This window comes from Trypanosoma equiperdum, assembly GCF_001457755.1.
Source record: "Trypanosoma equiperdum strain OVI genome assembly, contig: ctg_549, whole genome shotgun sequence".
Classification (NCBI taxonomy): domain Eukaryota; phylum Euglenozoa; class Kinetoplastea; order Trypanosomatida; family Trypanosomatidae; genus Trypanosoma; species Trypanosoma equiperdum.
In genome coordinates this window covers 317,295-333,332 of record NW_027124475.1, presented here as the reverse complement: position 1 = coordinate 333,332, position 16,038 = coordinate 317,295, and the positions used below count along the sequence as shown (strand labels likewise).

General features: G+C 46.4%; 7 protein-coding genes and 1 pseudogene across 8 annotated transcripts; all 8 read right to left on the bottom strand.

Moving 5' to 3' along the window:
• Positions 1 to 430: 430 nt before the first annotated feature.
• TEOVI_000242000 (haloacid dehalogenase hydrolase, putative) lies at positions 431 to 1,369 on the bottom strand (the record flags this gene model as incomplete). The annotated part of the gene is made up of 1 exon (XM_067225502.1): positions 431 to 1,369. One exon carries the CDS (start codon positions 1,367 to 1,369, stop codon positions 431 to 433), a length of 939 nt encoding a protein of 312 aa, XP_067081603.1.
• A 920-nt stretch (positions 1,370 to 2,289) lies between these two features.
• On the bottom strand, positions 2,290 to 3,207 carry TEOVI_000241900 (palmitoyl acyltransferase 9, putative; the record flags this gene model as incomplete). The annotated part of the gene is made up of 1 exon (XM_067225501.1): positions 2,290 to 3,207. The coding sequence occupies one exon, from the start codon at positions 3,205 to 3,207 to the stop codon at positions 2,290 to 2,292; it is 918 nt and encodes a 305-aa protein (XP_067081602.1).
• Positions 3,208 to 4,320: 1,113 nt separating this feature from the next.
• On the bottom strand, positions 4,321 to 4,752 carry TEOVI_000241800 (histone H2B variant, putative; the record flags this gene model as incomplete). Its single annotated transcript, XM_067225500.1, has 1 exon — positions 4,321 to 4,752. One exon carries the CDS (start codon positions 4,750 to 4,752, stop codon positions 4,321 to 4,323), a length of 432 nt encoding a protein of 143 aa, XP_067081601.1.
• An 821-nt stretch (positions 4,753 to 5,573) lies between these two features.
• Positions 5,574 to 7,253, bottom strand: TEOVI_000241700 (uncharacterized protein; the record flags this gene model as incomplete). Its single annotated transcript, XM_067225499.1, has 1 exon — positions 5,574 to 7,253. The coding sequence occupies one exon, from the start codon at positions 7,251 to 7,253 to the stop codon at positions 5,574 to 5,576; it is 1,680 nt and encodes a 559-aa protein (XP_067081600.1).
• A 768-nt stretch (positions 7,254 to 8,021) lies between these two features.
• Positions 8,022 to 8,654, bottom strand: TEOVI_000241600 (uncharacterized protein; the record flags this gene model as incomplete). The annotated part of the gene is made up of 1 exon (XM_067225498.1): positions 8,022 to 8,654. One exon carries the CDS (start codon positions 8,652 to 8,654, stop codon positions 8,022 to 8,024), a length of 633 nt encoding a protein of 210 aa, XP_067081599.1.
• A 911-nt stretch (positions 8,655 to 9,565) lies between these two features.
• On the bottom strand, positions 9,566 to 10,810 carry TEOVI_000241500 (dual specificity phopshatase, putative; the record flags this gene model as incomplete). Its single annotated transcript, XM_067225497.1, has 1 exon — positions 9,566 to 10,810. The coding sequence occupies one exon, from the start codon at positions 10,808 to 10,810 to the stop codon at positions 9,566 to 9,568; it is 1,245 nt and encodes a 414-aa protein (XP_067081598.1).
• Positions 10,811 to 11,220: 410 nt separating this feature from the next.
• Positions 11,221 to 12,105, bottom strand: TEOVI_000241400:pseudogene (annotated as a pseudogene). Its single transcript has one exon. A coding segment is annotated over exon 1 (885 nt).
• An 825-nt stretch (positions 12,106 to 12,930) lies between these two features.
• TEOVI_000241300 (major facilitator superfamily, putative) lies at positions 12,931 to 14,469 on the bottom strand (the record flags this gene model as incomplete). Its single annotated transcript, XM_067225496.1, has 1 exon — positions 12,931 to 14,469. The coding sequence occupies one exon, from the start codon at positions 14,467 to 14,469 to the stop codon at positions 12,931 to 12,933; it is 1,539 nt and encodes a 512-aa protein (XP_067081597.1).
• Between the last annotated feature and the right edge of the window lie 1,569 nt (positions 14,470 to 16,038).

The window sequence follows — 16,038 nt, the reverse complement described above, 5'->3', positions numbered from 1 at the left end:
CCCCCCCCCCCTCTTCAAGTATACAAAAAGGGAGGAATAACGGAAGGATGACGGGAGAGGAAGATAAAGTAGTGTCACGGCAGTATGCAGTGCCGGTTAAGATGGTGAAACAAATGAAGGCGTGGCAAAAAAAAAAAAGAGGGGAAAACACAGATTTAAACTAAGAAAAATTTGGAGTGGAAAAGAAAAGAAGAACAGCTGATTGCAAAACTATGTGAAGAGCAAGAACAGCTTCAATTCCGTCCAAAGTCACATGTTAGCCTTCTCTTCATATATGTTGGTGTTGTTGTTGAATCGAAGGAAGGGAAAAGAGGGGGGAGAGAAAACAAAAAGAAACATGTCCAACTAAAAAAGTAAGGAGTAAAACACGGAAGAATGTCATATCAGTTGTGAACCCATAAACAATCTTCTTCCGTCCCTTTTCCTCTGCCTAGCTCAGCAGAAACACTTCACGTAACTTATGCGCCACTCCATCCTCCTCATTGCAACCAACTACCTCCACATGAGGCAACAGCTCTTTCAGTTCATTCTTCCCATTTTTCATTATACACCCTTTAGCCACACTCTCTAACATGTCCCTATCGTTGAGACTATCACCAAATGCAATGGCATCCCGATGTGGCTCAAAGTTCAAAATTTCCCCAACCATCCTCAAGGCCGATGCCTTCGAAACTCCTTTCGGCATAATATCCAAGCAATGATCAGATGTCATGACGGTCGTTATGTAGTGCTCGTACTTCGTATCTAGCTCCTTTTGGAACGTGCGAAGCGTGCCTTCATTAAAGGATCGAAGGCATATTTTTCCAACACCATCCGTTGGAAAATCCGAGAGGTTTTGCCGCACCTCCGGCAGGGTTCCATACTTACGCCGCAGCCATTCTTCAGGTAGTACGTTATTTACCCACCACGCGCCCGTCTGGTGGACAGACACCAGCATAGAGTCTTCACTGTTGGCATTGATATTCGACTCCGTAACGCGCTCATATATAGCACGAACGACACTATTATCAATACTCTCTGCGGAGATGAGTTCCCCCGTTGTGTTGTAAATCCGCGCGCCATTTGACGCCACCAAATGAAATCCCTTAACCTCTGCCAAAGAAGTGGCACGCCCAGGCACACGGCTGTTGCAACGGAAATAACTATTGAGCTCTTGCTCTATGGCTGCCACACCCTCACGAGGACGGCCAGTGGCAATGATGATGTGCACACCACATGACGCAACTTCGTAAAGAGTTGCCTTTGTAACGTCACTTACACGGTGGTTGTCGTCAAGTATCGTCCCGTCCAGATCCACGACAACGGCAACAAATGGACCGGTGTAAGAAGGAGGTGCAGATACATGTTTTTCCGTGCCACATTGGGGCATGGTATGTACCACGCAAACGGGATCTCCTTATTATTGCTGCAGTCTCCTCTTCCTTCCACTAACCCAAATCACTCCCACACGCACAATCGTATGCACGCGTTTTTTTTTCTTTTCTTCGTTCCCTCGTGGTGCCCTAATTAACTGCTTTGAACCCCCACCTCGGTGTTACCGGTCCACAGGCGTCCCCTCTTGGACCCGGTTCTGTGATGCAGTTGAAGAGAGAGAGTGAGCAGCGTCGTGCCGCACGCGGTAAGAGTACAAGCACTCCTAGCACCCGGAAATAAAAGGGAAAACAAGGGAAAACTATTCGCCGGAAAAGGAAAAGAAGGATGGAAAGAATTGTAATCCACGGGGAAAAGACGAAACGAACAAGGTTCGTTATGATCCTCAATACGCAGTTGTGCAAACGCCCTAGAGCATTATTAATATGTATCATGCTCATTGTGGAGTGTACGCTCGGAAAATCACCGATTTGAAGGAAATTTGAAACATAAAAAAAACAAAAACAAAAAAAAACACCCATCTTACTCCTCCTTTTCCCGAATCGACCAAACTTGGTTGCTGTTCGGGCAACCGGAAAGGGGGAACGATTCAAGTTTTCGCGAAGTATTCTTTGGGCAACAACCTCCATCACTCTCCCCCACTCACCTTCTATATATGACTGTAGCCGCAAACGGCAAAACGAAAAACATCGATAGTAATAATAATTCAAGCTAACATGTGAAGAGCCTCACCGGCTTGTGGACAGAAAGCTTTTTCAGATAGAAAAGTAAATGGGGAAAGGGACAAAAGTTTTGCGGGATAGACGAAGATGCGCATCTGTGTGCACCAGCATGGAAGTTGACAAACAGGTCCGGAGGTCGAAAAGAACAACAAGAAGAACAGCGGTGCCCACCTGAGCAGAAAATGGCAAATATATGCTATACCATGTGAACATCGGATGCGCCCGCTGGCTCAATCAACAGAGAGGGTGGTGGATAAATGACATTCACCACATTACTCACCATTCCCTTCAGGGTAAAGCTGGTATGCGTTCGTGGCGTCCTCTTCTGCGCTTCCCGACGGGTGGTAGACGTTGCAACCAAATAAAGATAATAACCTGCTAAACCTCCAACAAGCATGGTAATCAAGACAAGAATGATGAACATTACTATAATTGCAGCAGCTTTCACATCTTCACCCTTGTAAGCGGCAGACGATGGAGCTGCCCCACGATCACTGACATTCCTAACGGTCGAAGAGTTGGTCGATGGCATCACCACCATAGGGCCCAACCTAAGCAGCCCACGGATGAGCCAAAGTAACCCAAGGATGCACGCGCCACTAATAGATATTAGATATAATACAAACCAACGCATAGTCCTCTGCCCGACGCAACCACCCAACACCCCGCAGTGGTGATCATGCTCTCGTACACAAACGTTACACTCGTAACAATGTGATGTCCGCGGGGGGCGACGGAGATTACACACGCGGCAATAGACTAATTCCATCCGGTCCCGCAGTGGGTCGACTTCACTCAACCGAAGGCGTGGATATACGCCCGGATCGGAGGAGCTAAGGATAAAGGCGGAGGTGTAGGCGATGGAAAGTAAAAAGAAAAGAAAAACTAACTCAGCGACTCCCAAATCATTCCACAGTGTGAAGACGACACCGAAAACCAGGGCCGACGTGATAGATACGGGAATTAGCTGATTGAAGGCGTCGGGACTCCAAATGAAAGTTCTCCTACAGCAACGACTGCGACTCAGATTTCCCAGCGCTACAGGGGACGAATTGCATCTGCTGTCATGGGATATAATAAAACCCTCCGCTGAATCTGAAGGTAGACTAGACATCTGCTAAAAATAAAGGGAACCGTGAGAACGCAAAATTCAGAAGTTGCGAAGGGAACAAAGTAAATGTAACACACCAAAGGAAGGGGAAGCGGAGAGGGAGTGCATTCGGAGACACGACACCTCGGTGCACGTGATGGAGCACCCAATAACGCGCAGGTCAAAGTAATGACTAATCGCACATCTAGCGCGTAATTTCCTCTAAAGTATGTTTCGGATTTGCGGGAAAATGTGGAAGGCAAACACAGAACGAAAAAGCGGCCGCAGCGAGGAGGACAAACAAAACAATGAAAAAAAAAAGCTGTGCTCGTGGAACTAACAGCGTATCTATGCAGGGCGCGCCGCTTTCTCTTTTCTCAGCACTCGCATACACGTTACGCTTTCTTCCACCAACATCCTAGTAGCTACTGTTCGTTCTGGTGCGTGTGTGTGTATGTGTGTTTGTCTATTTAAATATATATTTTTGTTTCGGTTCTGTTTACTTCTCCAAACCATGTAATACAAACACATGTAGATATATAAGTTTGTGTGGATCACCTCCTTCACACTGTCGGCCCTGCTGGTGTATCGCATTTTGACTCCAACATGCTTTTCCTTGCACAACGTACAAATGCACACACACAAACACAAACACACATATCTAAATATATAATTTTTTCTTCCAACAAATGTATAGGCGTATACGTGTGCAGCTGCATTAAGTACGCCGGTATTTCCCTCCTCTTCCACCCCTTTAGACAACCGCTCGAAATCTTTTTCTTCCCATTTCTGCCAGTTCCTCCTCTCCTTCCGCGCCCTTCTCAAACATTGCACGGTCTATGTTTCTAATGTTACGGCTAATCCCCTCCCTTTTCAGTGCATTTTTTTTTCTTTTCGCAGGTGTGGAGAGGCAGGGTTGGGAAATGCAAATAACAAAACAACAAAAGGAATGTAAGACCTCCTGGCACGAAGTGGGAAACAAAAATGATGATCTCGAGCAACCAAACGGGCGACAACGACAACAACAAAAGCGGTGAGTAATCAACAGAAAATTAAAAAAAACTCACAAATACAGGAAGGGAGGAAACAAGAAGGAAAGGAAAATGATCTATTTCCTTTGTATCTTGAATATATGCTCTACAGTACCTTGGAGTACGCCTCCTCGCGTGACGCGTTGTATTTGGCGACTGCCTTTGTGCCCTCACTCATGGCGTGCTTTGCCAGTTCTGGTGGAAGAAGCAACCTCGCGGATGTTTGAATTTCACGAGCAGTAAGAGTCTTTACGTTGTTAATACACGCCACATGAACCGCCTCAGCCTGAATTTTCCCGTACATGTCTTCAATGAAGGATGATAGGACGCGGACGGCAGCCTTGGAGAGCGTGCCGCGCTTGTAAACTTGACGGAGAGTTCGGTGGATGTATAAATCCCAACGTTGTTGTTTCTTTCCGCGACGAGCGCCACTCTTCTTCCTGCTGCTTGATGACTTTGTTGTCTGACCGGGTGGGCGTTTGCCCTTTCCCTTTCCACCGAGTGGGAGCGGACGCTTTCCTCCTTTAGTTGGCGGCATACCCTTTTTGTGTTCAACTTCTCGGTTACTCCCTTCTGTTCGTAAGTAATACCCCTTATCTTCCATTAAATTATGAAGTTACAGGTGAGAAGATAGTTTGAATTGATGGCGAAGTGAAAAAAGAATAATGGATATATGTACCTCAAATGCAAGTAAGCACATGCGTCTGTAGCTGAACGAGTCCACACCAAGATAGTTCAGCTCCGCGACGGTGGTGGGACTGGGTAGGAAAAGGAAACAAACAAGTCCGGGAAGTATGCAGCGGTTTTTTCCGGCCCCTTTTCCCCCTTCCCCCCTCCCTCCCTCTCTCCCCAGTAAATACAAAACAGGTAGAGTGCGCGCGCCGGTATCATGATGATTAAAAATTAAAGGTTTATCGGATTAGTTCATCTCTTCTGATACATATATATGTATATATCATCATTCGTTTCTTCCTCAGGCGCATTTGTTATTTAATTGACCCCCCTTTTCCACTAACTAATAGCGTTACAATCCGTTGGATCCGTGCGCGAATACACAATTGTGGGTTGGTGTGTGGAATTATGCCGATACGTGAAATAAACATGGATGAACGATACCAACGATAAAAATAATGCCAAAAGGGGGTAAAAGCGAGCCTCCAAAAGGGAAGCACCACTACCGATGGAAGAAAACGAGAACACAGGACGGGGGAGGATGAAACAAGGAGAAAAAATAATAAAACAAAACAAAAGCATAGCATACCACTAATACACGACCATTCTTTCATGTGTTTTACAACACAGATGACTAAAACGGTCATCAAAAGGAGTGAGCTGTCTCTCAGCTACAAAATACCCGAATCAAAACCGTGAACCCCTGCGCCTCTTTGAAACGGAGTTAAGTCCGCACAACCCGCAGCCGGTTTTTTCCCGTACATGTTTGTCACTAAGAACCTTTTGATTATCTGGTGGAGTCTCCTCCGTTTTCCCCGAAACTCCCTTTCGCATCAGTATACTACCCAACTTCCTGCTCATGCTCAACACGGCTTCACGCAGATACACATAGTCGCTACGCTCATTATAAACAAAAGCACTGATTCGAACATACAGCCGTCCCTCCACCTTCTTCACGGGCACTTCCACTCGGTACACATCGTGTAGAACGTCCTGGAGGTATCTTGGTGTTACATTGGGAGTTTGCAACACTTTCGGTAGTTCAACCAGGCTCATAAATGGTGAATGACGGCTAACAAGTTTCGTGTCAAAACTTTCCGAGAGCATCACTGCTGCCTGCTGAAGCAAGTCTATGCAATACTCCCTCACGCGCTTGTGTCCCTGAGCATACCAAAAGTCGATAACAGCTGGTATGCAAAGATAACTACTATGGTCGCGGGTGCCGTCCCATATGAATTCCGACAAGAGCCCGTCACCAGACCCGTGTGACAGCACAACAGGATGGACGGAATCAACTAGCGTGCTGTGCACCCACATGAAACCAGCAGATTTAGGGAGAGAACACCATTTGTGCAGATTACCAACGAAAACGCTCGGTTGACACTCCTCTGGAAGTGCTTTAAAATCCAAGTCCACCTGGAGTGGAGCATGAGCCCCGTCAACAATAACCTTCCTCACGCCACAGCGCTTCAGAGACGGAATGAGGTGCGTGAACACCGGAAAGAGGAGGGCCGTAGTTGACGTGATGTGATCAACCACAACCGTTGTACAACCTCCTGGCAGGTTAGAGCACATTTCACGAGTCAGAGCTTCGTCATCACCCATAATATCCGGGTTATTCCAATACTTCAGTAAGGGAACCTCATGGAGAGAAGCACCGACTTTCTTGCATCGGAAGTACATCATCTTGTACACGGAAAGATACTCTGTGTCAAAGTATGCAACAACGTCATCCTTCTCAATTAACTCCATGGCGGAATTCAACATAAATGTTGCGTTTGTCGCAATGACTATTTGTTTGGGGTCCGCATTAACAAACTCTGCAAGCCTCCGGACACTGTACAACGCAAGTGGAAGCAGAATTCGGTCCATGTATTGTACTACTTGATGTTCCATCATCATCTCAAATCTGTGTTTAACTTCTAATGCACCGCGCAGCGCTCCACCAAAGGCGCCGTGGTTGAGGAACACGAATTTAGGCGTTACCACAAAATGCTCTCGGCGGAACACACGCCCGAAGTCACATCTCGCAACTGGGCGCTGCATTATTTCTTCCTCTCTGGCCTCGTTATCGCCCATAGTCCGAATCTCCTGAAGCTCAGTGGAGGAAAGGATCCTGCGAGCAAAGGACGGAAGTGAGGGAGGACGATATTCTTTGTCATCCATGCCTATAACATCCTCTACATTTTCTGAATGAAAGGAGCCAAAGCCCTCGTACTGCGTGTTGGCATACTTTATGGATATTGCCTCTACGACTGCCAACTGCCTTGAAAGCTCCACTGGCATTTCACTCGCATCCCACAAATCGGGTTCGTCAACCGATAATGGGGATGCAGAGGAAACCATCGTCTCAGAGGAACTTTGCATCCACTACTACCGTCCACGCGTAGTTCTGCGTGTAAATATTAAAGCACTACAGATTGCGAAGACGTCGTTAAGAAAACTGACAATTGTATAGCGGTGAAAAAAAAAACTAATAACAAGGACTGATGTAGTCGCTATGATAATGTGTGTGACTGTTGTGGTGAAGGCGCAACCCTATCCGAGTTCACACTTGTCCGGCTACAAGACAAAAAAAATATGGGGAAAATGGCACCAAAAGCAAGAGGGAAAGGAAGAGGTGGCACACTCAAGTATGCATAGATGTCGACGTCCAGATGCGCCTTAGGTAGAGGATGGTCACGCCATCCACACTTGTAAAGTGTCACGCTGAGGAAGACAAAAGTATTAACGTGGACGTAAGACCACACGCTCTTGGAGTGTGTGGTTAAACTTATGCATCCATTCGAACGTAAATTTATCTCAAACGTAAAAAAAAAATAGATGAAGATGCCCACCCACCGCTTTGACAGCTCCCCACCAACTAATCACTTTTCTCAATACCACACGCCTCTCATGTGGTATCCTTTTACTTTCTGAATCCCTTCCACCCTCCTTCATCAGCACATTTTTTTTGTCTACCGGTGGCGCAACGGGAGGTGGCCTCACACCACTATTTTCCCCAGTACACAATGAATGAATTATACGCGTTTGGGGAATAGCGATAATGGTTCCCACCAAGCTCACTCCACCTCACCCTCAACATTGACATATACACCACATACACATCACGAGTTATATTCCGTTCATGTGCATTCACAATAACATCGTGCTCTGCACGTACGATACATAAGCGAGCCATGGAATGTGCAGACAAGCAGCGTAACGGCTTCTAAGAGACCTCCCGCGCATATAACTGTGCAGTACCTGAGGTAAGAAAACACACCAGGAAGCGAGGAGTGTTTGGGGCAAAATATCAATCGCAATGCGCCGCTCCACGGCCATGGCATCGTAGCGGCCACGCAGTCTTGCGATCACGCTGGTTTCGTGAGCAGATAAAAAGCTTGGATCGGTAAATCCGCCGCGAACCATCGTCGCACTATTGTGATAGAACAGCAACATGAGCGGTGTGGCAAACAACTGCTGAGCGGTGAGAAAAGAAAAGGCAGCCAATGTATTGCCATGAGCCGAGCCTACCACACGGGCTAATATGCCACGAAAGTGAATCATCCCAGGCGCAACAATGGCACCAAACACGGCAGCAAACCCCAACCTTTGTTGATCCACCATTATTATCATTTGCTTTCCAGAGGGGTGATCGCTTTTCGGTTCACCAGCGGCGCGGCGACGCGCAGCATCGATATGGACATCTAAAAACTGAGCGAGAAAATCACCCGCTGTCCAAACAACGGAGGAGAAAATAACCTCGCGAACCAGCTGCGTTGACATTTCTTCTTGTTATTTATTAACCCCGCTGATGCGCAACACGGTGCCAAAAAGTTTTAGATGGAAGTGCAAAGAAGGGATAAAAGGTATGGCCGAAAGAATGTCAAACTGAAAGAGAAGAAGCAGAAGGGAATTACTACGTCAACGCTGTGTACTCATTTACCGCAGTGCTGCAAAGTAGCAGGTACCACCGTCTCCAACAAAAATGGGGAAAAAAAACCTTAATATGCTCTGAAAAAAAGGAAATGGAAAAGTACTGATAAAAGGGGGGAAAACACTAAAAAAATAGAAGAACAACGTTAAAGGCGAGCCTACCGCCATCCAACATAATGGTCGACTTAACCCCTCCTCCTTCGCCCGTGCGTAAGCGGGCCACAGAACAACGAAAATTACATAGAAGAACGTAGATAAATAAGAAAAAAAACGTGCGCAGGGGAAATCCTTCACTCTTAAGTGGAAGAGGTTTGTACACGAAGGGGTATATATATATATATATATATATATATATATGAAGGGCAATGGGCCAACCGGACGCAGAATGGCTACGACACCCGCCAAGATATATGGATGGCAATGTTGTTTTACACCAAAAAAAAAATCAGTAAACAGTTGAAACTATGAGAACAAAAACGGAACAAAAAAACGCAGCCGTGGGTTCTATACCACAGCCACGGACATCTACATATATATATATATATATAGGCGTGTTTCCTACGCATGCACAAGGACATGCTGCGTAGATGAGAAAATGGGATAGCACGAATAACTCACCCCAACACAAACATACCGAACTTATTACCAATTCGGTGGCAAGGTCTCTACCAATTCATGCATTTCCCCCCCCCCCCCAAGTATAATTGTTGGGTGGGAGAGATGGTAACAGATCGGTTCTACACACATGCAACCACCTCATGTTACATATGATGCTTTTGATTGTTTAGTTCCTGTTCATACTGTGCTAATATGTCCATAAACCCCGAGTTCGGTTGCGACGACGGGCGCACCCTCCTTATCATCTCTATAGCCTCATCGCGCTTGTAGTTATAACGACTCATCAAATAAGCTACCGCAATGGTGACAGAGCGGGATAACCCCGCAAAACAGTGCAGCAGGACCCCTTTTCCCTCCTCGCGCGCATCGTCAATGAAGTTAAATGCCATGTCAAAAATGGGTCGCAACTTTTCCCCCGGATGATCATCGATCGGAAGCACAAGATGTCTCATGCCGGACTCCACGTGAACTGTCATATTCCGGCCGGCACTCAATATGAAACCTATATCAAGATCACGATAGACGAGCGGAGTTTGCGCCGTACGCAGAGACCCAAGGTAAAGAAAGGACAAAACCTTGTCTGGATATATCTTATGTAGCTCCACGTCCAACCATGGGAGCACCTCGTCCCACTTCTCGTCGTACATTTGCTGAACAAAAACTGGTTTGTTGTCCACCTTAAGGAGAACGCGGTGGTTCTCTTTACTGGATTCCACAGCTGCAGCTTGAAGGAGCTGTTTCACAGAAACTGGTTCGTTTAGCATACGTAGATTCTGGCTCAGATAAACTGCCTCCAGAGAGGGACAATGCTTAAAGAGCTCAATAGGGAATCTACTGAGGTCGTTGAATTCGAGACCGATACGTTGAAGCGCTGGCAGAAGCTGACTGCCAATTTGTTCATCAACAGAAACCGGCAGCCTCGTTATGTTGTTGTGGTCCAACAGCAGTACCTCCAGTTTCATCAACTTGAACAGAGACTTCGGAACCGACTCCAAGCAGTTAGAACTCAAGTCAAGCTTGCAGAGGAATTGGAAATTTCCATTTGTAAAAAGACTCTCAGATATTTCCTTAATTTGGTTCCCCGATAGTAACAAGGTAACCAAGGACTCATATGGAATGTTGGCGGGAGTAGTAACAAAGCCCATCTGTGAAAGGTTGCAGTAACCGGTGCTTAGGCAAAGAACAAGTTCTTCTTCAAGCTCATCAGCAACTTCATTCAAATCCACCCCACCCAGTTTATGCTGTTGATGTAACTGAGGAAGTTCTGCCGATGCCAGAGACTCGGAAACTGATGAGGAAGTATCAGGTGACGAGGCGCAGAATTCTCCAATATCAGCAAAACCATTTTCTACGCTCAGAGCGACAGATGGAGACAACAACCGGCTCATTTGAACTATTGTCACAACGTACCTTAATGGCGTGTCACCTCCAACCCCGACACCTTTGTTTAGTTGGAAAAAGAATACAAATGCAGTGTATGTGATGTCCAAACCCCCTACTGTAACTACCTAATATTCGTTCTTAAAGCACAGAAGCTTGCGCCGAAGGGAGCGACCGAGAGAAAAAGGGATAAAAAAAGAAAGATAACTCAGCGGGACTGTAAATATCGCAAGAAGACATATGTGGAAGCACACAAATGTCCAACTGCCACCATCGCTCTGCTTTACACGTATTATCCCTTCTTACACATAACGAGCGTAAGGTCAGAAAACAAAACGGAAAGAGCACTGTTAACTTATCCTCTTTTTCGGTTCAGTAACGTCATCACCCCTACCGACTTCCGCCACGTGGTGACAAACTAATGCTCGCTGCCAGAAGCCGACCGCCTCTGAATTGCTTCGCCGCGCTGCACTTTATCAGCAGCGAAATTGCACCGCAATGCGATCCCCTCCATCATTTTCCCATCAAGCAGCTTAGTGGCAGACTCAGCTGCCTTTATGGAGCACATGGTCACATACATGTGACGCCGTTTCGCTCGGGGCATCGACTTAATGAAATCCACCGATTCCACAACTTCCTCTTCAATAACCACGTCCACATCAGCAATGCCATCCTCTTCAGGTGGTGTCCACCCTTTTCTCAAAGTGTCACTAATAAGACTGGTAACATCTTGTTCGGTTAGCTTAGCGGGTACATTACCCAGGAAAACGGTTCTTCTTCGCCGTTCCTTACGATCCCGCCAGAAAGTCCCGTTTTTGTATTTAGGATCATGTCGTTGGTGTGCCTCCTCAGCAGAGGGCGCTGCATCCCCAGAAGTTCCATCAGTATTAGAAGTTACGGCTGCCAGTGACCGATTCAGCGCTCCCAGCTGTCGTTCAAACCGCCGCTTTGCCTCGAATCGCTTACGTTCCTTTCGGCTAGCGCCCTCAAGTACCTCACAGACATCCGTGTCTTTTTCCTTCACTGTTTCCCCACGCGGACGTTTATTGCACTGCACCTTCCGGTCACTGGCCACATGTTTTGTGGCGTCTGCCTTATGGGACTTCCCTAACTGCTCCATAGCCTGCAGCTTAAAGGCAGTAGTTTTGCCCTCAGTTTCATCTTTCCGACGTTTTGACTCGCGTCGAGCCTTTTTTCGAAGAACTGCCCTACTAGGCATCGGCACACACTGTTGTCCAAGTAGAAAATCAAAGTAAAGAAAGGTCAAAATATAACATACATGTATATTTACATATGTACACATGCAAAAGACATGAGTAACCACGAAACATCATCGGCACCGTAAAGTTTTGCCAAGGCAAATACAGCCTCAGTCGAAGAAAAACAGAGAACGGGGGGAATTTCTCACTTGAGACAGAAAGACACTCGCAAGGTGTGAAAAGGTTGTGGTGTGAGGGTAAAGTGGCGAATAAAGTCAAGGAATGAGCATATGATGAAGAGAGTAAGTAATGAAAAGGGATGGGGGAAAAAAAAAGAAAAACGAGGGAGCAAATCATTGGAGAGGACAGGAGGTCAAGGTACCCTGACGTTGCTTCCACCGAACCGGCAACGTGAAACTAAAGTGCCACAAAAGGAGGGAGTTTGCTACGTTGTTAAAAAACAGTGAAACAAAGGCGGAACAGCAGACAAAATAAAAAGGGAAACAACAAAGTGAGGAAAATGTAAGAGCCGCTCCAGACCCCGTCCTCTCTGTGCCCCAACTCTTCCATTTCGCTCCGTTACATCTCCCTCTTCTAAACTCCTGGACTTAAAAGTTATACCGCTGTTTGAACAGTTTCCGCCCGCGCACACATTCTACGCTCCGACGCAAGGCGCGTGCTTACATTTAAAGGGAGCGGACGTGACTTATTGCTTGCGCGGCGGAGGATGAATAGCGATAAGCAAAAGCGCACGAAAAGAAAAAAATCCCCCATCACATTCATTTTCCACTTAATTCCCAAGGTGGGCCCTTCCACACACTTCGTCTCTCTCATGAACTTAATACGCCGATTTTTCCAAAACACGGCACTACCCCACAGGACAGGCACACGACAAAAAAGAAAAATAAAAGACCTCCGTTGCGAAGCGTCTAGGGCTCACGATGCAAATATACCAAAGTCCTCTCCTCTTCGGGAAGATGATTCAGGAGGCTCTCCCGCTTTTCATCCTTCATTTGTCCACGCTTTTTCGCTGAAGCACTGAGAATACCCCTACCGCACTTGTCCGCTATGAGCACCGCCATAGACGCCAAGAGGGCGACACCCGCTGATCCTATAAATACTAGTTCAGCCACTTCATAACCCTCAAGAGTTGGGTGTGGGCCGTCAGCAGATGCATTACTGTTTCCGTTGAGGAGCTCAGCGTCAAACGCCAGGTCAATTATGCTGCTACTGTTATGATCAGGAGTATAAGCATCAAGAATCTTCCCAACTACTAGAGGGAACACTGCTAATCCAATGTTCTGCAAGGATGTCATGGCACCATATGACACTCCCACCACGTTCTCTTCCACAGCCAACGGAATAGATGGCCACAAGCCGGAAACGAGAAAACTGTAAACAACACCCAACGACGCCATCAGCAGGTCACCACGAATGTTTGTCAAGAGTAGTACAAGATGAAAGACACCGATGAAAGTGGACGAGAGTATCAGCCACAGTGTGTTACGTCCCAAAGCGCCAACAATGGAACCAATCACAGGTGAGCCGATGGCGGCTGAGAGCTGATAGGCGGAAATATACAGGGCAGCTTGGGTCCCATCAATGTCGTATTTAACCTGGAAGTAGTTTCGCGCGATACTTATGAAGGGCATTATGGCGGTATAGGAAAAGGTGCACATAAAAGTGAGTGCCCAGAACGTAAAAGGCAACCGAAACACATCGGAAAGCTTCATCACGCTTTCCTCGTCATCACATGGCTCAGCACGTATGTATTTCGTCCGTACCGCGTACAAATCAACTACTACCAGAATTATGCAAGCAAGAAGTGACACCCCGCACATGGCAACGCCAGCAAGGGTTGCAACCTCCACTCCAAGAGACTCAGCAATTGTTGGGGTGAATATGAAGTTGAACGAAGAACCAACACGTGAGAAGCTTATTGTAACGCCAAACGCCAGTGCAACACCGCGAGTATTCTTGAACCAACGAGCCACGTACGATGATTGGGCCACACCCAAAGATTCACTTCCAATACCCAGTATAACACGGGAGCCCACCATCAATGGAAAGTAGGTAAATCGCAATCCCACCCAGAACAGCAAAGAACCACAGACAACTAACGATGTGAAAAGCAATGCAGCCGTACGGATTCCCAGATACTTGTCAATTAGCAAACCACCAAAGAAAGCAAGTACAGTGTTGGGCCATGAATATACGCTATATAACAATTGGTTCATTTCTTGAGTGTATTCCATATTGTGGTCTCGGAAATACTGTTCAATTGTATTCCCACTCCCAGTGCCCATAGAACCGGGAAAATCCACAACGTAATACGAGCCGAAGGTGAGAAGACATATGGCAACGAGCGCACGCCATCTCAGTTCGAGGATCTCATTCATTACCATCCTACACGTTCCGGGTTCATCGTTGGTGCCAACGAGCATATCTTCATCAGATTGTCTTTCCATTGCGAATAGATCCTCTCCTCTAGGGGGAACCGACACCACCACGATCCAGCAATTGTGTCACTTTTTGTATGTATGCCCCTCGCCCTGCCCCGTAAGGAATAAAAAAAAAGCAAACAAGTAGGAAAGTGAAAGAAAATACACACCTCCTTCTTGAACCGCCCTGCCTCACCTAGTAGACACTTACACAGTAAAAAAAAGGAATGTGGAAGAAGGGGGAAAGGGAAGGGTAAATAGAGATGGGTGAATAACAAAACAAAAAGATGCAAAAAGAACACAGTGATAATAATAGACCTGCAACAATGCGCAAGGGAAGGGTAGAAAAAAAAAAAAGAAAATTAACGTGCCCTCACCGCGCGCGCACCACAGAAACAAATAAGTTACCGAATAGATCAGGTTACATTTTCCACACCCGCCTCCCCACTTAAGGAAAAAAAAGCAGTGCGACCACGTGGTCGTACATGCTAATATATATATATAGTGTAAAATAAGTGGAAATCAGTCCATGAATATAACATTAAAAAGGATTGGAAAACATAAACAAACAAACAAATCAAAGAAGCAGATCGTGTGAAAATAGCCACGGCAAGATAACAAACAATGCTCACCATTGAATGATCACAAGGTGTCACATCACCGAAGCAGACACGAACGCGCACACACGTGTTGCGGCGCACGATCAGCTTCCTTCCACACGCAAAAAACACCACGTCTCCCAACGAAATACACTTTACAGATCATACTACCTTCGTTGCTCCGGTAAGTGACGTGATGGTAAACATCCCCAATGCAAATGAAGTTGTCCGGCACACACATACACATACCCATGTTGTTCGCGAGTAAAAAAGACAGAAATTATAATGAGAGGGATTCGTCGCTTTAGGAGAAACCAAAATTGTCGCACGGTCCACTTTGTCTTGCATTTATCTCTTCGCTGGCACAAACACCATTCACCATGCTTTCCCATTACTTGCGATTTTCTTAGGGCTACAGTACAGGCACTGTTATCCAACTTGTGTCAGAACAGAAATTAATGCCGCTGTTGCTTGACTCGTGCTGTCCATGTACTACCGGGAAGGGACTGAATAATGAATGGACAACATTAACCGCCCCACGAGAGAATAGAGAAAGGTGTAGCTTCATCTGCAGTGGAAAGAAAACCACCGCACGACACAGGTATTCTTTCCCCCTTTTCATTCCCTACCCCTGTGGTCAACGCTCTCAAGGGGCGAAAGACAAAAACTCTCTGGCTCCACTCCTTTAACTACTCTCTCCTCACCACTTGCGTTGTTGTGTGTGTAAGCATGAGACAGGTACGTACGCACGCACTAAGGGAACAAGTAACAAAACGCTACGCGCAAATGGTATTAATGCGGAGCAGCCACCTGAAAAGGCAACATGTCTGAAAGGATCTACGAGAGGTGGTTCTAAAACGAAAAGTAGAAAAATAAATAAGATTGAGAAATGATCGCGTCTTCTTACCAGTTGTGGGGGTTTCGCCCATCTCCTTAAGCCCTGTCATCCAAAGACCACCCCTCACATTTCACACGTAAATCTCATCATTTACACGTC